This window comes from Musca domestica, unplaced genomic scaffold, assembly GCF_030504385.1.
Source record: "Musca domestica strain aabys unplaced genomic scaffold, Musca_domestica.polishedcontigs.V.1.1 8, whole genome shotgun sequence".
In the NCBI taxonomy this organism is placed as follows: domain Eukaryota; kingdom Metazoa; phylum Arthropoda; class Insecta; order Diptera; family Muscidae; genus Musca; species Musca domestica.
Genome location: NW_026712409.1, coordinates 8,883,286 through 8,906,539, shown reverse-complemented (window position 1 = coordinate 8,906,539; position 23,254 = coordinate 8,883,286). Strand labels below are relative to the sequence as shown.

The window sequence follows — 23,254 nt, the reverse complement described above, 5'->3', positions numbered from 1 at the left end:
GTTCCGAAGGTTAAAAAATTGTGGAGATAACCTCATGTGAAAATTGTTATAGTTTCGTAGTCATCCGAGATCTTCACAATTTTATACAAACATGTTCGTGGCCCAGATTCCATAGTTCTTTGAAGATAGAATTTATCTATTAGTTATTCTATAGAATCAAAATTGTTATGATATTTTTTTAAACTCCGTCTTTTTTTTTTTTTTTGAAAATTTTCATTGGCCTATGAGGCTAGACTCTTCGTGTTGGTCAAATGCTTAAAAAAAATTTGTCGAACTCTGAAAAACATTCCAAAGCGTATATTATATAAAAAAATATTTTGTTGTTGCAAAATGGTCAGGCTTATCCCTTTATTGTTGTTTTTATAAAAACAACGTTTGTTTATTAGTGGAGAACGATGGTAATGTTTACCAGGAGGTAAGGCAGGGAATACCTAGGTTTCGGAAAGAGCCACCAATCCTCATCAGTTCCCTTGTTTTTGTCTGGGATATTCTCCCCAGAAGTTATTTTAAAAATAACTTCTATGACAAAAAACATTTTTTACCCAAGTGACGAGATCGTAAGCTCAATAGAAGAGGAACCATAGAATTATATAAAACTAAAATTCTTTTGGAAAGTCTTCTAAATCTTACAACCGCACTTATAAACATTTTCATCTTTCTCCACTTGTTATGCTTTCGTTCAACCTGAACGAAGTAGCATAACCATGTAAGTTGGTTTTGTCTGTTACAACAAAAACCCCTTCGTCGACCGTGCCTTGTCTATAAATAGAACAGTGTGGCTTGTTTGTTCGGGATACCGTAGTATTTTGTTGTTGCAAAATGGTCAGGCTTATCCCTTTATTGTTGTTTTTATAAAAACAACGTTTGTTTATTAGTGGAGAACGATGGTAATGTTTACCAGGAGGTAAGGCAGGGAATACCTAGGTTTCGGAAAGAGCCACCAATCCTCATCAGTTCCCTTGTTTTTGTCTGGGATATTCTCCCCAGAAGTTATTTTAAAAATAACTTCTATGACAAAAAACATTTTTTACCCAAGTGACGAGATCGTAAGCTCAATAGAAGAGGAACCATAGAATTATATAAAACTAAAATTCTTTTGGAAAGTCTTCTAAATCTTACAACCGCACTTATAAACATTTTCATCTTTCTCCACTTGTTATGCTTTCGTTCAACCTGAACGAAGTAGCATAACCATGTAAGTTGGTTTTGTCTGTTACAACAAAAACCCCTTCGTCGACCGTGCCTTGTCTATAAATAGAACAGTGTGGCTTGTTTGTTCGGGATACCGTAGTATTTTGTTGTTGCAAAATGGTCAGGCTTATCCCTTTATTGTTGTTTTTATAAAAACAACGTTTGTTTATTAGTGGAGAACGATGGTAATGTTTACCAGGAGGTAAGGCAGGGAATACCTAGGTTTCGGAAAGAGCCACCAATCCTCATCAGTTCCCTTGTTTTTGTCTGGGATATTCTCTCCAGAAGTTATTTTAAAAATAACTTCTATGACAAAAAACATTTTTTACCCAAGTGACGAGATCGTAAGCTCAATAGAAGAGGAACCATAGAATTATATAAAACTAAAATTCTTTTGGAAAGTCTTCTAAATCTTACAACCGCACTTATAAACATTTTCATCTTTCTCCACTTGTTATGCTTTCGTTCAACCTGAACGAAGTAGCATAACCATGTAAGTTGGTTTTGTCTGTTACAACAAAAACCCCTTCGTCGACCGTGCCTTGTCTATAAATAGAACAGTGTGGCTTGTTTGTTCGGGATACCGTAGTTATCCCTTGGTTATGCTACTTCGTTCAGGTTGAACGAAAGCATAACAAGTGGAGAAAGATGAAAATGTTTATAAGTGCGGTTGTAAGATTTAGAAGACTTTCCAAAAGAATTTTAGTTTTATATAATTCTATGGTTCCTCTTCTATTGAGCTTACGATCTCGTCACTTGGGTAAAAAATGTTTTTTGTCATAGAAGTTATTTTTAAAATAACTTCTGGGGAGAATATCCCAGACAAAAACAAGGGAACTGATGAGGATTGGTGGCTCTTTCCGAAACCTAGGTATTCCCTGCCTTACCTCCTGGTAAACATTACCATCGTTCTCCACTAATAAACAAACGTTGTTTTTATAAAAACAACAATAAAGGGATAAGCCTGACCATTTTGCAACAACAAAATACTACGGTATCCCGAACAAACAAGCCACACTGTTCTATTTATAGACAAGGCACGGTCGACGAAGGGGTTTTTGTTGTAACAGACAAAACCAACTTACATGGTTATGCTACTTCGTTCAGGTTGAACGAAAGCATAACAAGTGGAGAAAGATGAAAATGTTTATAAGTGCGGTTGTAAGATTTAGAAGACTTTCCAAAAGAATTTTAGTTTTATATAATTCTATGGTTCCTCTTCTATTGAGCTTACGATCTCGTCACTTGGGTAAAAAATGTTTTTTGTCATAGAAGTTATTTTTAAAATAACTTCTGGGGAGAATATCCCAGACAAAAACAAGGGAACTGATGAGGATTGGTGGCTCTTTCCGAAACCTAGGTATTCCCTGCCTTACCTCCTGGTAAACATTACCATCGTTCTCCACTAATAAACAAACGTTGTTTTTATAAAAACAACAATAAAGGGATAAGCCTGACCATTTTGCAACAACAAAATACTACGGTATCCCGAACAAACAAGCCACACTGTTCTATATAAAAAAATATTTAAAAAATTAAAAAAAATTGTGGTAGATTCGGAGTTAAAAATGTTTAGAAACTATATAGAGATTTGTCGTACTGTTCCGAAGTCTCCAAAATGTTATAAAATTCAAAGACTACAATATCTAAAAAATATATATATATATATTTTAGTGGACTCTGAGTTTAACAAAATGTAACCAAAAATGTTCGCAGGCTTCTTATGGCCCAAAAGATTGAAATATAAAATATATTCACCATTTAAAAAAATGTGGTTAATTGCGGCTAACAAAAAGTAGTCAATAATTTTCCTAGACTTCTGAAAGGGACACACAATTTTACAGAAAAGATTTTTTTACGGTCCCAAATTTTTATAAAAATTTTCATTTTTCAAAATATTTTCATATTTTTTCATAATTATAAAAAATATGATTCTACTTAAATTCACTATTTATTTTACAGTTCACATTTTATTTTTTGTTTTTGGCAGGCCTCTGAGGTTTTGAAGATGAAAATTTTAAAGAAAATTTTTCACAATTCCTCTAAATAATTTTATAACATTTTTTAAGCTTCCGCAACTAACTAAATTTTCTAAAAAAAATCGTAGGATCCAAAGTCAAAAGAAATAATTTCTCCCTAAGCCTTCGAAAATGTCGAAAGATTACACTTATTTTTTCCTTAACCTTCAAGTTGCAGACATTTGCATAGATAAAATAAAAAAAATTATAAAATTTGTTAGATTTTCTAGGTATTAAAATTGTAAAACTGGTACAAAATTTTATTAAAGAATTATTATTTTATTATTATTATTATTATTATTATTATTATTATTATCAATAAAAGGAAAGGATGGAAAAGCTGCATCAGAGAACTTAAAAACAGAAGAGTTAAAATCGAATTCAAATCCCTGATGATGACTATCGAAGATAGTCGAAATATCCGACAAATAAATTAATATATAAAAAAACAAATTCGTCTGTTTTTTTAAATTCTGACCTCGAGCCAAACGAAAAACCAGAAGAAAATATTATTATTATTATTATTATTATTATTATTATTATTATTATTATTATTATTATTATTATTATTATTATTATTATTTTTTATTGGCATTTTATTCAAATTCCACTCTTCTCTTCCCCATTGTTTATATTCCCTTCTTTTCTTTATACCATCTTATTAAACTGTTTTTAAATTTTATTTTCTATTTTTTCCGCTTTTCTCTTCTAGAACGATTCCAAAATGGTATTCGATGTGTGTTCACGCATGCACGACACCGAACCCTTCTCAGAGGAACTTTTAGCTGCCATGAAACGGCTATGGCAAGACGCCGGTGTTCAAGAGTGCTTCTCGCGCAGCAACGAATATCAATTAAACGATTCTGCTAAATAGTGAGTATTACCGAAACTTACTTTTTTACACATTTACATCTGGGGTCCAACGCCAGCCACACAGCCCTATGTTTTGGGTCAAGGTGAACGGCGATTTTTGATAAGTTATTACAATAACAAAACAATCGGCTTCTTTTATTTGTAAAGAATTTTTTTTGTTTACATTTGGTGGTAACCTAAAATAAAACACTAGTCATATCTTTGCCTTCAACAATGGACCCATTACAGTTGTCTAGCCCAGACAATAGGTACAACAACCACCAGTAAGGCAGAGATGTAAATTTTGAAGAGAGGCAATGTTTAAAAAATTTAAATTTTTTGGAATATTTTATTATTTTATTGGTGAATAAAAACGGTATTCACGTGTTATAATCCGTTCATCAAACTCTTTAGTATGAGTACAACTTATGGCAAAGTAATCACAGATGTGGGATAGCTATGAAATATATATTTTTATTTTTTTATGCACCTGATTTCTAAAAAAATGCTAAAACATTTTGTAGATCTCTAGAACTTAACAAAAAAAAAACTGGTGTTGGTTTTTTAAGGCTTCTGTAGGCTCAAGATTTTTTTATTAAATTTTATAGGCCTTCGAAAAATTACGGTCATATCTTAGAAAAAAGAACTATGAAAAATATATAAAAATTCTCAATTATTGTATGTACAGGGTGAGATAAAAAAACTGCAAAAAGTCAAACGCCATAATTTTTTTTTTAATTTTATTTAATGAAAGCAAAAAAGGTCGGAAAAAGCATCAAATTTTAGAATAAGGTTAGATTCGAATAGGTCACCTTTGGCACGAATTATGGCCTCCAAAGGCCAATGAAAGCATCACACGCTGCCCGAATGTTGCTCTGCGGTATTTTGGTCCATTCCCAGCGATGCGCTTGCTTGAGGTGATCGACATATTGGTATTTTTTAGTCCCAACCTTGCTTTCCAAAATACCCCAGACACAATAGTCCAACGAATTCGGTATTCGAAGATTTTGGTGGCCATTGTGCGCTGAAAATGAAGCGAGGAACCTCATTTTGTAACCATTCTTGGGTGGCGTGTGCTGAGTGCGATGGTGCTGAGTTCTGTTGGAATGTGCAAGGTCTGCGGGCCAAAATGTTTGTGTACCCAAAAGCTCTAATACTATCCTCCAGAATATTTTCGCGATAATATTCGGCATTTATTCTGATGCCACGGTCGATTTATACGAGCGAAGAGCGACCATTGGCTGTTATGGCGGCCCACACCATCACCATGGCCGGCGCTTGAGTTCTGGTGGCCAACCGAAGGTGCACATTTCCAGCTGACCTCTTTGGCAAGTAAACACGATTATTTAGTTTGTTTACAAACTGCTGGACAGCGAAATGTTTTCTCATCGGAGAAAACCAAATTCGGCAGTTCACCACTTTCGGCTAAGCGAAGCAACGTTTTGGCTCTTTTGAGTCTATTTTCTTTCTGTTGCGCTGTAAGTTCTTGCACTTTTTGGTATTTCAATGGCTTTACCCCGAGCTTATTTTTTTATTTGCTGAATGGAATATTGCGATATGTTCAGCTCACGATTCTTTTTTTTTTTTTTTTTTTTTGGACAAATTTTTCGGATATGCAGTGGAAATATAGATTTCTTTTGTTTAGTGACTTATAATGAAATTTGGCGAAGAATATATTTGCCTTTAATGTCATCCTTCTGAAATGATGCATTGTTGGAGATTTTCACATAAATCCAAATAAAGTCCCTAGAATGTGTTTTTAATATTTGCGAATTAGGTCAAATTTAGACTTTTTTTGTCTATCGTAAAATTTTTTGACACATTCTGCCTAAAACAACATTCTGCTCGAAAAAAGGCTGAGGAAAAATTTTGTGAAAAAATATGAAATATCTTCGGTGTTTTTCTTTTTTTTTGGGAAACATTGATGCAAATATTTTTCGGATACGCAGTGGGAATATAGATTTCTTTTCTTTACTGACTTATAGTGAAATTTGACGAGGAATATATTTGTGTTTAATGTCATCCTTCTAAACTGATGCTATGTTGGAGATTTTCACATAAATCCAAATAAAATCCCTAGAATGTGTTTTAATATTCACTATTCGAATTTGGTCAAATTTAGACTTTTTATGTCTACTGGGACCTATCGTAGAATTTTTTTTGACACATTCTACCTAAGACAATAATCTATGATACTTTTAGGCGTCAATTTGAAAAAAGGACGAGGAAAATTAAAAAATAAAATAAAATATATAAAATTGCTTTGCTGTTTTTTTTTTTTTTTTTTTTTTTGTGAAACGTTGATGCAAATATTTTTCGGATATGCAGTGGAAATAGAGATTTCTTTTCTTTGATGACTCATAGTGAAATTTTATGCAGAATATTTTGATATTCTGACGTCATCACTCTAAAATGATGCTTTGTTGGAGATTTTTGCATAAACTCACATAAAGTACGTCTTTAACCTTTAATATTTGTGAATTCCTGGTGATTTACACCTTTGTCGTCTTTTAGGACCTATACTCGATTTTTTTTTTGGCGCATTCTGTCTAAAAACCATATTTTATGATACTTTCAAGCGTCAACTCGAAAAAACCAAAGACAAATTGGGAAATATTTTTTATTTATTTCTTATATTTTATTTTCTTTTATTTTTTTATTTACTTTTTTTATTTATTATTATTTATTATTATTATTATTATTTTTTTTTTTTGAAACATTTGTTTACATATTTTTATTGGATATGCAGTGGTATTGGCGATTTCTTTTCTTTGATGACTTATAGTTAAATTTAACGAAGAAAATTTTTGTCTTCGACGTCATCCTTCTAAAGTAATGTTTTGTGGGAGATTTTTCCAAAAACTCACATAAGGTACCATTTTAACCCCTAAATATGTTTTTGATATTTTTGAATTCCTGCCGTTTAGGTAGGATTTAGACTTCTGATGTCATATAGGACCTATAGTAAAATTTTATGGCAAATAATTCTGTCAAATATTCTGACTTGCTAGGATCCCATTTTAAGGGAGTTTTTACGCATATTTTCAAAAAGGACCAAAAAGACCCCTATGTTGATTCGCTTGAGGGTTAAATTTTTTAACCAAATGAAACCTCGTATTGTTATCTGCAATATTGCCAAAGACACTATATACCTATGAACAATCGATTTCAAGGAATTTTAATCCGACATTTCAAAATATTTTAAAATTCAAAAAAAAAAAAATGGAAGAGAGGGGAACTTATCTCCTTTATTTCGATTACTTTGCAATGTAAACTATCAAAACGCCCATAAAGGAGGAGGTCTCCTTTTTTAGTTCTACTTTCTTAATCTGCTGGAATTTCCCCTTAATTATTATTATTTTTCCACAATTTTTTTATATTAAATACAAATTTATTTTTAATATAATTTAATATTTGGTTGTAAAAAATAAAATTAATATTTTTATAAAATATTTTTTTTTCGCTTTTTGCCTAAAAAATAAGGCCTATAAATAATATTTACATATGGAAATTGATATGTACATATTTATATATGTATGTATGTAATTTCATATTCATTTCCTCAAAAAAAACATTCAACGGCCCCTTTGGCCATCCATCTCCAAACCTGGGAGATGATGTTACTCTTCCCTTACAGTTAATTTAAAATTCAACGGTGATTCTGGAATATAGGTTGAGTTGACTTTGTACTCCAGTTCGCCATGATTGTATTCCACTTTGTATTTACGGAAGATCTGCAAATAAACAACGAACAAAACAAAGAGAGGGAATGTGAAGGTAAAACAACATGTGAAACATCTGACAAAAAAAATCATGGCATAGGCAGACCAGCTAGCTGGCAGGTATTTCTCCTAATATTTGTTAACATCTTCTAGGCAGCCATCGTTTTGTGTTGGGCATTTCAATTTCCCTTCCAAACACAGGCACACACACACACAAAGTGAATGGCTGGAAGGATCCAAATGCTGTTGATGACGATGTGTAAAGTGTAGTGACTTGTAAGTGAATGGCATCATGAAAAAGCCCATCTAGGCTTAAGTGCTTTACCTGCCAGCCATCCAGCCTGCCTTTCCATCTCCAAGGCTGCTCCCTTGCCATATATGTATTTTTTTGTTTCAAGATTTTTCTCCATTTCCCCCAATCTCTTTTCCAAAACTACTTACCTTTGCCAGCAGAGTATGTAATTCGATTTCCGCAAAACGTCGTCCGACACACATGCGACGCCCATAACCAAATGGCAGACTAACAAATGGATGTATTTTGTGGCCATCATGTGGACATCTATTTGCATTTGGATTACCATCTGTTGGAGGAGAGAGAGTGAGAGAGAGGAAGCGAGGTAGAAGAGAAAAAAGAAAATTAACGACTCAATGAAAAACATGTTATGTCAATAGGTATTTTTTTTTTTTTTTTTTGGAATAGGAAATGGAGTGGGAGGGAGGGAGTATGCTTCATCTTTGTGGAATATGAACCCTGTAATGAAGAGTCCTTCAAATTTTAATTAAACCCTCTTGATGAAAAGCAAATGACAGGAATTTGAAGAGGGACTTTAGAAGGAAGAACTTCCTTCTAAAGTTTTTGTTTCCTTTGTTTCAGGAAATTAACTTTGGGTTCTATTAATTGGAAGTTAACGCAAATAAATTTACTTAGCTTTAATTTATTTTTGGATAAAGACTTAAACAATGAGGGAAGGAAGTACATCTAAGAAGAATTCTAAAGAGCAGGTGTGGGGTTGGAATTTATTGTATTGGTGGGAAAGGATATCCATTGGGAGTAACCTCTGATATTAAGTGCCCGGTAATAAAACAGAACGGACTTATATCAATAGAAACCCAGAAAAAGTTCTTCAGGCTGTAGAAGAACGGAAAATTGGCTTCTTTTTTATAGAAACCCCTATTAAAGACCTGTTGAAGACCCTTAATTAAAATCAGAGCACAGATTTGCTTATTTTCACTCGAGAGCGAAACGTACTGACGAGCAGAATTGTAGGGTGGAGAGGTGGATTGTGTGGTAAGGAGGGAAAATGGGTAAGGAGAGGATGATCTTGTACAGAAAAATACACATACATACAAATACAACAATGCTCTGATGAAAACTATAAAAGTACACGGCAAGAGTAGAATCTGTTCGATATTGAGAGAATTTTGCTCCCACTTAAAAATGAAAAAAATATGCCCCCTCATATTCCAGCCACATCGAAAAAGAGTGCTTGGTAAGAGTAGAGTCTGGTCGATATTGAGCGAATTTTGCTCCCACTTAAAAATGAGAAAAATATGCCCCCTCCTATCCAGCCACATCGAAAAAGAGTGCTCGGTATGAGTAGGATGTGCTCGATTTTGAGCATACTTGCTCCCACTGAAAAAAGAAGGAAATATTCTCCCCTATGTTCGAGCCATATCGAAAAATAAAAGTTTGCTCGATTTTTTCTGCTCCCAGGAGCGCACTCGCTCGAATTGGAGAGGGTTTCACTCTTGGCAGAAATTCGAGTGAGTTTTTGGAAAGTCTAGTCTATAGAAAACCTATAAAAACTGTTCAGTGAACAGAAGTGCTCTACAAGATCTTCTGACGACAGAAGAAGTGCATTAGGTCCGATAAATGTTCGTACAAATCATAATACCTTTTAAGGAAATTTTGTGGGAGGAAAATCTGTTTCCCCCTACATGCAGGCATACATGCACTTTTATAGGTCTTATGTCGATACATGAGCTTCTGCAAGCTATTTAAGGCATCCGAGCTTTCTGAAGAGCTTTAATAGGGTTTTATAAACAGATGATCTTTTGCCGGTCTTTGTTTGACAAAAGAGCTCGTATATTCCCAAAGCCTTTACAGAGCTCCCTAAGGAAAAAAATATATGGGTATTCTATGAATGGAAGCGTTTTTACAGGTTTTCTATAGAAGGTAAGACTTCGAGGTGTCTTCTAAAATCAGAAGACTTTTAGAGGACTTCTGAAAACAGAAGAGCTTTTTTAGAACATCTTAGAAACTTTGAAGAGTTTTTATAGTCTTCTATTGACTGAAGAACTTTGACAGAACTTCTTTTACAGGAATAAGATATTACAGGTTTTCCTTTCACAAAACAGTGAAAGAAGTTCTGCCAAAATTCTTCAGTCGGTAGAAGACCTATAGAAACCCCTCAATGTCTTAAAAAAGTCTTTTAAGAAATATTAAAACTCTTCTGTCTTTAGAAGACCTCTAAAATATCTTTTGGTTTTAGAGGATTCGCTGAAGACTTATCTACTATAAAAACCGTGAAAAAAAACTGATCCGATCATAGAATATTCGGAGCATTTTTGAGGCTTGCAAAAACGTTGTGTCTTTAAAAGCTCTTCTGTCTACAGAAGATCCGCGTATAATCATCTGTTCATAAAAAAAAAACAAATAAAGCTTTTCAAAAAGGTTGGATGCCTTGAATAAGCTTCGGAAGCTCATGTATCAATATAAGACCTGTAAAGCTCCTTCTCTGTCTGTACAGGAACTGTAAAAGCTCTTCCGTCTATGGAAGACATATAGAAGTTCTTTTGTATATAAAATATTGCTAAAAAGCTCGTTCGTCTTTAGGATCGTCGTAAAAACTATTTTGCATGAAGAAAAACGCTAATAGGTCATATGTCAATATAAGACCCCTGATAGGTCTCTAACAGGTCTTTAACCCAAAAAAGACCCGCGTAAAGAATTCTGTCTATGAAGGCCCTCTGAAAGGTCTTCTTTCAAAGGAAACTTTTCAGAGGTCTTCCGTCCATAGAAGTCTCCTGTAGTCAAAGGGAGACCTGAGAAAGGTATCTTGGCTTTAGAAGTTCTCAAAATATGCCTCCTTTAGATAAAATACTAGTAACAGCTCTTCAAAAAGCTCTCCTGTTTTTGGAAACATGGAAAGGTACTTCTGTTGTTATAGGGCATGCAAAGGCTCTTCTGTCCTTTAAAGACCTATAATTGCTCCACTGTCTAGAATATATTTTTTGGCTATAGAACTGTTAGAACTGTACTTTAGAAGACTCTTAGACTTTCTCAGGATTCCTTCGAAAAATGTTCTGTTAAACATTTTCGGACTCAGGAATATCTAGAGAATTTTGCAGTTCCCTGAGATCTATCAAAATTTCGTCATAGATTTTTTTACTCAGGATTTTATGTAATTTTTTGAGCCACTGTATCCCATTTGGGTACATTGCCCCTTCAAACTTTTTCTTTTTCTCTGTGATTTTTATTTTGCGCCGCAACTAACTTAGCCACATTTCAAAATTGTTACTTACTTTGCTGTTGTTGTGTTTCGGTTTGCTTAAGCCAACGTTCCGGTTGGAATGATTTCGGTTGAGGGAAATACGCTGGATCGTTCGATACCACCAAATGGGGGAATATTACATTTGTCTGGAAAAAATGGAAAACAAATATTACTCCTCTTCAATTATTGAAAGGCCCGGACAATTCTCAATTTGGAAAACTTACACCCTTTGGTATGTGATAGCCATTGATAATGGCATCCGACTGCAGGCTGCGACCATTGGCAATGACGACGGGATACATTCTGGAATTGGAAATAGAAAAAATCCAATATTGATATTTAATTATATAAAAAACGTAATTTTTTTTATCGACATCTAAGGCCTTATAATTTCTAATGGATGTTATAAAAAATTTATAGGCGTATAGATGGTCTAAGGTGATTTTTACTATAAATTCACGGAATCTTTAAATTCCAAAAATGGACCTCTGGGCCCAAAACATTTTAAAGCTAGTTCTATAGAACATTTCTCAATGAGGTCCGATGACTTAAAAGTTAATCTCAACAATTTTTAGGAAGTTTTAAATTGGTTTCCTCGTTAGTTCGGCAAGACCACTAGATCCTACAAATGTTCATAAGCCAACAGGTCTAAAACTTTTTCGTTAGCCTCTTGGAGCTTATAAAATTATATAGAAACAATATTACAAGGCCTCCTATAGCGAATATTTTTTATTGATCTCCAATAGCTTAAGATTATGATTGAAAATGTTCACAAGAGACTTAAAATGTTTTAGAAGTTATTTGATAGCCTCTTGGACATAAAAAATAAAGTTTTCTGGAAAATGTTGCTAAGGCGGCCTTCACAGACTACGTAAGCCTACTGGGCCTTATACAATTTTGTCCCCGACCTGCTTAACCAACTTAACATGAGGATCAGTCTTGACGCGTAGACGTGTGATAAATCTTGGTTTTTGAAAATTCGTACTAAAAGTGTACGAAAAGTTCTAAATGGTACTAAATTTGGAATATTGAACGGATGAAGCTGGAAATTTAAAATTTTAATTTTTTAAAATTAAATTAAAATTTTTTTTGTCTGTGGTTGAGAGAAAGGGCTGGTTTTGGATATGCGTAAAATACCAAGTTTGGTATTGATAGAACGTACCGAGCTCGTCTCTGATTTTGAGGTCAGTGACAGGGTCAAAATTTTTAATAACCAAAACGCTCATAAAATGCGGAATAAGCCTCCGATTCTTTCTAAACTTCACACTTTCCAATATTTTTACTGCCACAAGATCTCGTGTGAAGATGGTAGATATCGATCCAACTCTTCTGGTAACTCCCCCATAAAGAGTTGCAATTTTCAATGCTTATATCTCTAATAACCTGCGAAATAAGTCAGCGATTCTATTCATACTTGGTACATCTAAATATTTCGTTTAACCATGGATCAGGTATAATGGCCTTAGCATAAAATAATTTTCGGCGACCCTGCAAAATCTACAGAAAAAATTCGGAGGGCAAATCTTTTTCGCTGACTTTCAAAGCCTTTAAAATATTTAAAAAAAATTATTTATTATTTATTGGCTCTGGGACCTACAAAATGTTAAGAAAACTTTTCGTTGATCTCTTCTAAATTTTTTAGAAACAATTTTCATTGACTTCAGAATCTTACAAAATTAAAAAAAATCAGATACCTAAAAATGTTATAGAAAAAATTTTCTTTGAGTCTTGGGGTGTAGAATATTTTCTAGAAAAAATTTTAGAAATTTGTAGCTGAGACCTGAAACCTTGATTTTTTTACTTCTGGTACCCACAATATTTTATTGAATATTTTTTCATTATGTAAAAAAAATTAAGGCCTGCAAAATTTGTTGCCAAAATATTCCGGAGTCCATTAAAATTATAACATGCCCTGAAGGCCTACATAATTTCTTTAAATTTCTGTTTGCATTTTACATCCTTGTTCTATGAACAAAATATCCTGGAAGGAAATGACTTCTTTTTTTCTTCTTCTTCCTCATCTCACCCCATCGCCTGCACCTCATCCATCTCAGCTTCTTTCATACGTACCTTAAAGTTTCCTTGACACATGCCCTTAAATATGGTATCTGCTCAAGGACGTTCTGATTAATTTCCGCTTCATGGGTACTGGGAAAGACTTTTTGCAGTTCTTGGAAAAGTTTTTGTTGTTTTTCGGGGTTTTTGGCCAATTGATAAATGGTGGAGGAGACAGCCACAGAAGTCTGCAATGAAAGCGAACACGAACACACACAAAAAATGTTTATACCCATTCACATACACAAACACATACGTAGAGATATTCGTGAGTACTCAAAGTGGAAATTGAAAGCTTTTAATTAATTAATTGAAAATGTTTTATGTTGTTGTTTGTGTGTGTGTTTTTTTTTCCTCTGTGCTACCTACCGTATCAACACCCACTAAAAAGAGATCCAAGGCCAAAACAGCAGCCAACTTACGATTGCCAGTTTTGCGAACAATTCTCTCAACGATGCTGATGTCAGCTTCCGCCCTATTCAAGTTCGTGCACGAATCGGCCGCATCCATGGTACGGCTAATGTTTTTCATGCAGATTCTGGGCGAAAAAAATGGAAAATTTATAGATTTTTATAAATGAGTATTCATTTTTTTTTTTCGGAAACCTACTCTGTAAAATCATCCAAGGCTTTAATAAAGCTACGATAGGCCTTGGTGGGATAAAATCTCCACACGGGCATTCTCAGCTCCAATTCGGGTACGGCCCAAAAGAATGTATTGATGCAATTGATAATTTTCTGTGACTCTTCATTGCCCTGGGGTGACAAGCAGCCCAGACGGGTGTCCAAGGCAACACGACCCACAGCTGAAATAGAAAATTCATTTTAATTTCTTTCAAGTGGCTTTCATTCCGGTTTTTTGGCTTACATTCCAAGGCCCATTTGTAGAGTTCGTGGAGAAAATTACCGGGTAATTCATTATTTTCGTCACGCATTTCATGGATTCTGTAATGAATGAAGGAGAAATTACTTTTAATACTCTTAAGAAATATTTTACTAAGGTAGTTTGAAAATGGGAAGAAATATTATTTGAAAGCCTTTACTAAATATTTTGCTAGGGTAGTTTTGAAAATGGGAGGAAATATTTTACCAACACGAATACTCTTCTGGCTGACATGATCCATTTTAAAAATGCGTAGTGGCTATATAAGACATAAAAAATATTTCGATGACCCTCCAAAGCCTTTAAAATTTTTCAGAAGAATTTTCGCTAACCTCTGAAGCCCAGAAAATTTTGCCCTGAATCTTTGAGATCTTCAATTTGATATAGAAAACATTTCTTTGACTTCTGAGATCTACAAAATTTTTGAAGCATTTTCTATGGGTTCTTGAAACTTAAACAATTTTATAGAAACAATTTCGAAGTTCTAAAATTTTCATCAAAATTTTTCCGAGGGCACAATTTTTTTTAGAAAAAATTTACTTTAAATATTTTTTTATGTTCGAGTTTTTTCCTTTTTTTTAGGTACTTATTTTTTTATATTTCTTTTTACTTCTGACTTTTTCTGAGGTCCTGATTTGTTTTACGTCTGAATTTTTCTGTAAAATTTTTCATCATTTTATAGTTTTATAGCTTGGGCTTATTTAGTTTTCTTACCTCACCATGAATTCACTGGCAATATCATTGAGTGGCGGTATATATTTTTTTGCTGTTTGTGGCTGCAATAGGATCTGTTGGACCTCTTGGCGGAATGTTTCCCAACTCTTGCCATGTCTAACACAATGAAAAAAATTAATTAAAAATATTTAATATTTGATTTGATACTCACACTCCAATCAGACCGGCAACATCTCCGAAAAAGTCCTTTCTCAAAACACCCTTGTATCTTCTCAGGGAGGGCATTGAGGGTCTGAAAAATAAACAAAAAAAAAATAAATTAAAAAAATATTACATTTTCAATTTTGATTTAAATTTCAGCATTTCAAAATTAAAACATGTTGCTGCAACATAAACAAATGTTGAGGCAATCTTTAAGGAACGTTTCGTGAACATAGATACATGTTGAGTCGGCATCAACAACTGAAAGTGAAAACATGTTGTTTCAATATTTTTCGATACTGAATAGACTTGCCATTGCCATACAATTCTTTAATTGAGGATGAATTATCTCTTTTTTTAAAGTGACATAGAAAATGTTTCGATGAAATACCGAAATGTTGCGGAAATATGGAAATATATTTATATACATTTTTTTATTTATTTTGATTTAAATGTCGGCTATCCAGAATCGACAAATGTTGCTACAACTTTGCCAAATGTTGAGGCGACCTTTAAGAAACGTTGCGTAAACATAGTTTCATTTTGAGTCAACATCAATAAAGTTTGAAGAAATATTGCCTCAACAACAACGGAAAATCAGAACAAGTTGTTTCAATATTTTTCGATACACAATAGACTTGGGAGTTTTCTTGAATATTTTGATTGGTATATACATTGCCATACAATTCTTTAATGGAGGATAAATTATCTCTTTTTTAAAAATGACATAGAAAATTATTTAGATAAAATACAGAAATGTTGCGGAAATATAGAACAATTTTTCGCTACTTCAGAACTGAAAAATGTTGCTGTATTGATTTTGATTCAAATTTCCGCAATTCAGAATCGACAAATGTTGCTGCAACATTGACAAATGTTGAGGCTACCTGTAAGGAACGTTTCGTAAACATAGATACATGTTGAGTCAACATCAATAAAAGTTGAAGAAACATTGCCTGCAAATCAGAACATGTTGTTTCAATATTTTTCGATACTCTTGAGAGTTATGTTGAATATTTTAAAGGGATATACATTGTATACGTCATTTAATTCTTTAATTGAAAAAAAGTATCGACAAGACACACAAATGTTGCAGCAAAATAGAAAATTTTTCGGAACTGGTTGCTGCAAACTTGACAAATCTTTAGAAAAATGTTGATGCAACATAGATATGTTGATGATTGTTGCGTCAACTTTGTAGCATTGTGGAAAAATGTTGACGGGACATTTTTCAATTTTGAGTAAGCATCGCTAAAAAGATGAAGAAACATTGACAAATGTTAAGGCAACACAGCCCAAAAACCTCAAAATGTTCTATATTTCGAACATTTTAAAGCTCCATTGAATATAAAATATATATTTTTGTAGGTCATACAATTCTACAACAGAAATCGAATTGAGAAATGTTGCTGCAACATGGATGCAACGAAGATATGTTGACTCAACATTTGTCAATGTTACATCAACATTGTAGCAATAACATGTGCCCTACGAAAATATGTCGAGCCTTACTTAAATGCCTGCTAAAATTGGGAAGCCCTGTAGTTCTATATAAAATTTTCGACAGAATGCTGCATTCCCGAAAAATTAAGACAATTATTTATAATATGTTTTAGGATTTAGAATCCGACCTAAAAATTAATGCAACATAGCAACATACTGCAGCATGGACAAATGCTTTTTCAACATTGGGTTAAGATGAGGAAACATGTTGATGCAACATTGATAAGACTCGAAGGCTTCACAATAATTAATCTGCTAGATTTTACAGGCATCGGTCGTCAATTATTTTTTTATTTAATATGAAGCCCTCCGAGGCCTCAACAATTTTTTATAAAGTGTTAAAGACCCTCAGGACACACAGGTCTCTCAAAAAAATTACTATAAAATTTTGAAGGCATCGGATCGTCTATGAAAATTCTTATTACTCGCTGTGACTCACAATATTAAAAGGAATATTAAAAGTTTTTATTTTTTTTATAAAATGTTCTAAGTCTGCAATAAAGTGTTTAGGGTTTTCAGGCCTTGAAAATCCACGAAAACTGTTATTTAAATTTGGAAAACCTCTGAGGTAATCTAAAAATCTCCTATAAAAGTTTTAAGCCTTAGAGAAAAAATGTCTAACAAAGTTTGCATCCTCGAAGGCATTTGAAAAATCTATGAAATTGTTTAGACTTTGAAATCCCATAATAAATTGTTCTATAGAGTTGTTCAGACTCTGAAAATTCAAATTCAGAGTTTGGAGATTTTTTTCTACACAATATTGTAGGTCTCGCAGACTTGCGCCAGTGTTGAGGCAAGGTTAATGTACCTCAATGTGTACGCAACATTTATTAATGTTGAGGCAATATTTTTCAATGTTGAGCAACATTTCTTACTGTTGAGTCAACATTTTTTGGGCGCCCTCGAAGGCTTGTTTTTTAATATTTCTCATAAAAATGGAACAAATCTCTAAGGTCAAAATTCGTTGAAAGACTTTCAACGATTCAGATGACTTTTTTATTTTTTTTTTTTTCATGTCCTAAAGAGCCCAGCCTTTTTCTATAACACCTTTTTTACATGCTATAACATTTTTTTAAATCCGGAGACTATCGAAAAGTGTTCTTCGAAATAATTTAGATCTTAAAAGACTACGGAAAAACATTTGACAATATTAAAGCAACATTTGACAACGTTGAGGCAACATTTGATAATGTTGAGGCAACATTTGGCAATGTTTATGCAACATTTGTTAATGTTGTTGCAGCATTTTTACATATTTATGCAACATTAATGTTGTGGCAACAGTTGCTAATGTTGAAGCAAAATTTTGTCAAAATGTTTGCCATAACTTTTACGAACCGCGGCTACGAACCTCTAAGACCTACAAAATTTGATAAATTTGATAAAAATTTCAAGCCTTTAAAGTCTTAATCTCAGGAACCAGTGATAACTTTTCTCTATATACTTCATGAGATTTTTATTGATACGAATTGGTAGTCACAGACACTTACCAATGTTAACGCAACATCTGACAATGTTGCTGCAGCATTTGCCAATGTTTATGCAACATTTATTAATGTTGGCGGCAACATTTGTCAATGTTGAGTCAACATTTATCGACATTTTTGCCATACGTAAGGTTTTTGGACCACGGAAATCAAAGAAAAGTGGAGCTTAACAAATTCCCATATCCCAAAGACCTACGAAAAACATTTCCTGATTTTTTTTTTAATATTGAAAGGAGTACGCATTTTGTTCTGTTTAACATCAGGGCCCTGCGAAAAATTCTTCTATTCATTTTGAGAGACCTACGAAATTTTTCAGAGGATCTCCAAATTTTGTTCATAAAATATTTCGAGCCTGTATAGCATTCTCCAGAGTCCTCCATAAATTAATGGTTTTGTTTATAAATCAGATCCAATATTGACTTGGTTACATTTCTTTGGAAGTAATAATATTGTCATCCTGTATGAGTGGTTTGTTTGATGGCAGTTATTTTTCTTCCTCTCTCCCCCCAAGTTCCCCAATGCAATCGACCCAAAATTCTAGAAACAAATTGCCACACTAATGAAAATTACCCTGAATCGAAAAAATTACCATAAAATACCATTGTGGAAAATTGTTTTCAAATGAAGTTGATTACAATCATTTGCGAGTTTTGCTATTTGTCAACTCAACTCAATGCCCCTTCCAGCTTTTCCCCCTCACCTGCAATTAGCTGGCTCATTATGATGATAGAGCTTTCTCATGTCGATGTCATTCAATATTTGCTTTGCAACCAATTAAAAAATTAAGGTCAGTTCATAAAACAAAAACGACAACAACAACAACACCAACAAAGAATAGAGCAAATAAATTTTATGGATTTGTCATTCGGTGGTTAATTTGTTGATGACGAGAGAGAGAAGGGAGGGAAGAATCGCCAGCCACCCGCCCAGGAAGGCAGGCAGACGGTCGCGTAGACATTTTCCGCTAATAAATTGGCAACAATTTAGCAACTAATTTTGTCATCGTCATTGTGACATCTTTTTTTTCTGAATTCATTCGCCAATAAACAACCCCTCCGGCATCTACTGCTGCCTCCCCTAAAAGTGAAATATTTCTAAAAATTCTGCGAAAAAACACAAAGTGCTAGGGATCCCCAATGCATGACTGCCATAAATATTTCTGATGCAGGGGGGCCTTTGTGAATGACAAATATCGAAAACAGAAAAAAACGTATGGCACTGGCGACACATTAAACACGGATGATGATGACGACGATGACAAATAGCGAGAGCAAAGTAACAACAAATAATAAAAATAGCAACAAAACAGCCACCATTTCGTCGTATATTTTTAATAGATTTGTTTAATAATCCCCCTCAAAAGGCAGACTAGAAAAAACACCAACGTTTTTGAAAGAAACAAAAAAAATTCGACTGAAAATTCATTCATTCAAAATGTTTGCGTGCAGACATTGAGGCGCCCAAACTGTGGTACGAAATTCGCCAAAGAAAAAATAAAACTAAATTTTCAAAAAAAAAAAAAAAAAGAGAAAAATGATTGATAAGGGTTTGAACGACCGCCTAGAGCAGGGTAACGGAAATGGTATGTGCCATATTTGGTATATTAATTCATATAAAGTATACGCCCTGAGTTTCAATTAATTAATATTACTAATACGCTGGAAATACCGATCAAAAAAAAATTTGGAAAATTAGTTGAAACCCTAAATGTGTTTTGTAGGTCTCTGGAGACCTACGAAAAAATTCCTATAGAAATTTTGTAGGTCTCTGGAGACCTACGAAAAATTTCCTATAGAAATTTTGTAGGTCTCTGGAGACCTACGAAAAATTTCCTATAGAAATTTTGTAGGTCTCTGGAGACCTACGAACAATTTCCTATAGAAATTTTGTAGGTCACGGAGACCTACGAAAAATTTCCTATAGAAATTTTGTAGGTCTCTGGAGACCTACGAAAAATTTCCTATAGAAATTTTGTAGGTCTTTGGAGCCCTACGAAAAATTTCCTATAAAAATTTTGTAGGTCTCTGGAGACCTACGAAAAATTTCCTATAGAAATTTTGTAGGTCTCTGGAGACCTACGAAAAATTTCCTATTGAAATTTTGTAGGTCTCTGGAGACCTACGAAAAATTTCCTATTCCTCTGGAGACCTACGAAAAATTTCCTATAGAAATTTTGTAGGTCTTTGGAGCCCTACGAAAAATTTCCTATAAAAATTTTGTAGGTCTCTGGAGACCTACGAAAAATTTCCTATAGAAATTTTGTAGGTCTCTGGAGACCTACGAAAAATTTCCTATTGAAATTTTGTAGGTCTCTGGAGACCTACGAAAAATTTCCTATTGAAATTTTGTAGGTCTCTGGAGACCTACGAAAAATTTCCTATACAAATTTTGTAGGTCTCTGGAGAACTACGAAAAATTTCCTATAGAAATTTTGTAGGTCTCTGGAGACCTACGAAAAATTTCCTATTGAAAAAATTTTCTATAAAATTTTGTAGGTCTCTGGAGACCTACGAAAATGTTTCTATGTTTTTCCAGAGACCACAAAATTTCTATAGAAAATTTTTCGTAGGTCTCTGGAGATCTATGAAAATTTTTCTATAGAAATTTTGTAGGTCTCCGAGAGACCTACGAAAAATTTCCTATAGAATTTTTGTAGGTCTCCGGGACCTACGAAAAATTTCCTATAGAAATTTTGTAGGTCTCCGAGAGACCTACGAAAAATTTCCTATTGAAATTTTGTAGGTCTCTGGAGACCTACGAAAAATTTCCTATAGAAATTTTGTAGGCCTCAGGAGACCTACGAAAAATTTCCTATAGAAATTTTGTAGGTCTCTGGAGACCTACGAAAAATTTTCTATAAAATTTTGTCTCAGGTCTCAGAGACCTACGAAAAATTTCCTATGGAAATTGTGTAGGTCTCCGAGAGACCTACGAAAAATTTCCTATGGAAATTGTGTAGATCTCCGAGAGACCTACGAAAAATTTCCTATGGAAATTGTGTAGGTCTCCGAGAGACCTACGAAAAATTTCCTATGGAAATTGTGTAGGTCTCCGAGAGACCTACGAAAAATTTCCTATGGAAATTTTGTAGGTCTCCGAGAGACCTACGAAAAATTTCCTATGGAAATTTTGTAGGTCTCCGAGAGACCTACGAAAAATTTCCTATGGAAATTTTGTAGGTCTCCGAGAGACCTACGAAAAATTTCCTATGGAAATTTTGTAGGTCTCCGAGAGACCTACGAAAAATTTCCTATGGAAATTTTGTAGGTCTCCGAGAGACCTACGAAAAATTTCTTATAGAAATTTTGTAGGAGACCTACGAAAAATTTCCTATAGAAATTTTGTAGGTCTCTAGACACCTATGAAAATTTTTCTATAGAAACTTTGTAGGTCTCCGAAGCCTACGAAAATTTTTTCTATAAAAATGTTGTAGGTCTCCAAGGCCTACGAAAATTTTTTCTATAGAAATTTTGTAGGTCTCTGGAGGCTTACAAAAATTGTGTTTTTTTCAAAATACTGTCTTCTTTATCCTTTTAAACTTCCAGAACCAATTCTGTAAACAACAAAATTTTATTGAAACATAAAATTCTTTTTTTCGTAACGAACCTATTTCCAAGAATAGTGACACGCAATGCCATCTTCTCTACAGCTGAGGGAAATTGAACAGCTGGCTGGCGCCATCCATCCTGATAGCTTACTGACTGACTGGCAGTAATAAAAGCAGGAAAAACGTAATAACAAACAAAGTTTTTCTTTTACAACTCAATGTCAAATTTTACTTTCAAACATTTCATTTTTTTTTTTTCAAAAATATAAATAACCCAACCTACCTCACTACTGCAAGAGGGGGAGTTCATCTTCTCCTTTCTTCAAAATTATTTCTATTTTTGGCCTCACTGGCCCAGTTTACTTTTGTAACTTGTTTCTGAGAACAAGCCCCCCCCCCTCTCTTCACCCAATTGACTTCCCCCAAAAAAATAGTCAATGCAGCCCTGAGCTGCATTCCCACGTGCTATTTTTGATTTCATGGCCACGAAAGAGAAGAAAGAAACAACAAAACTGGAAGAAAATTTACATTAATTGAATTCAATCTGTCAGGTTATTGGGCGACAAAATGTCATTTTTGGGAGATTTGATTTGCATACGAATTGTCGATAAAATAGTTTTGGTTGGATTTAGATATTTGAAATTAACATAAGTTGTGTGGTTGAATAGTTTTGTTGTTGTTCCTGTTGTCGGAGATGTGTGTGTGTGTGTGTCAGCCATAAACAGCCATTCTGGAATTAGCTTGGCTTAACTTGACTGCTTTGTACATATCCAACATCATGAGCATTTTTGGTTTTGGTTATCTCCAAGATTTTGAGATGCCGCCGCGCAAACAAAAGAAGCATCTGAAGATAAACAATCAGCAGCTCTTAAAGCGTGTAGAGTGTTTGAATTTCAAATAAAGAAAAATGGGATAGGCGTTTGAAGGCATATTCGCACATATTTATTTTATTGTATTTTTTTGGTCTTTGCGTTTTTTGCTTTTAATTGTCTAAACAACTGAAAAAGGCGATTTGAGTTGATTTTAAATATACATAAAAAAACTTCTTGATTTATTTTAAATATTTTTGGTAATTTCAAGGTAGATTCACAACAGATCTATTGTTGAAGAAAATATTTGGATATACCAAATTTTAAAACAATATCTGACTTGTTCCGTAACCTATGAGAGATATAATTATTTAAAATTTGAAACATTTGTGGGGGAGGTACCAGAAGGAGTGTTCCGATATCTACCATTTTCATATCAGATCTTGAGCTAGTAAAAATATTGGAATGAGTGAAATTTGAAGAGAATCAGATGCTTACTTAGTATTTTATGAGCGTTTTAGTTTTTCGAAATTTAGACCCATTGTGGGGGAGGTACCAGAAGGATTGGCCCGATTTATTATATCTTCTCGTCAGATAATGTGTTGGAAGAAATATTACGATGTGTGAAATTTAAAGAGAATCGGATGCTTATTTCATATTTTATGAGAGATATAATTTTTCAAAGTTTTAACACTTTTGTGGGGGAGGTACTAGAAGGAGTGATCCCATATCTACAATTTTCACACCAAATCTTGGCTTAGTAGAAATATTAGAATGAATGAAATTTGAAGAGAATCGAATGCTTATTTCGTATTTTA

General features: G+C 33.7%; 2 protein-coding genes across 5 annotated transcripts in view; one reads left to right on the top strand and one right to left on the bottom strand.

Annotated features, from left to right (window-relative positions):
- LOC101887825 (G protein alpha o subunit) overlaps nucleotides 1-23,254 on the top strand; it is a 142,253-nt gene that overhangs the window by 82,611 nt on the left and 36,388 nt on the right. For both annotated transcript variants that reach the window (XM_005174796.4, XM_005174795.4), the window contains exon 4: nucleotides 3,922-4,082. In XM_005174796.4, coding sequence (XP_005174853.1) covers nucleotides 3,922-4,082 — 161 coding nt within the window. The remainder of the gene's footprint in view (nucleotides 1-3,921; nucleotides 4,083-23,254) is intronic.
- The window catches only part of LOC101887655 (probable cytochrome P450 49a1), a 34,645-nt gene continuing 18,997 nt past the window's right edge, over nucleotides 7,607-23,254 (bottom strand). For all 3 annotated transcript variants that reach the window (XM_011294822.3, XM_020037459.2, XM_011294884.3), the window contains 10 exons: nucleotides 15,101-15,181; nucleotides 14,929-15,045; nucleotides 14,200-14,276; nucleotides 13,942-14,137; nucleotides 13,702-13,870; nucleotides 13,348-13,520; nucleotides 11,502-11,580; nucleotides 11,309-11,423; nucleotides 8,225-8,364; nucleotides 7,607-7,795 (listed from right to left, as the gene is read on the bottom strand). In XM_011294822.3, coding sequence (XP_011293124.1) covers nucleotides 7,682-7,795; nucleotides 8,225-8,364; nucleotides 11,309-11,423; nucleotides 11,502-11,580; nucleotides 13,348-13,520; nucleotides 13,702-13,870; nucleotides 13,942-14,137; nucleotides 14,200-14,276; nucleotides 14,929-15,045; nucleotides 15,101-15,181 — 1,261 coding nt within the window. In that variant the 3' untranslated portion in view covers nucleotides 7,607-7,681. The remainder of the gene's footprint in view (nucleotides 7,796-8,224; nucleotides 8,365-11,308; nucleotides 11,424-11,501; nucleotides 11,581-13,347; nucleotides 13,521-13,701; nucleotides 13,871-13,941; nucleotides 14,138-14,199; nucleotides 14,277-14,928; nucleotides 15,046-15,100; nucleotides 15,182-23,254) is intronic.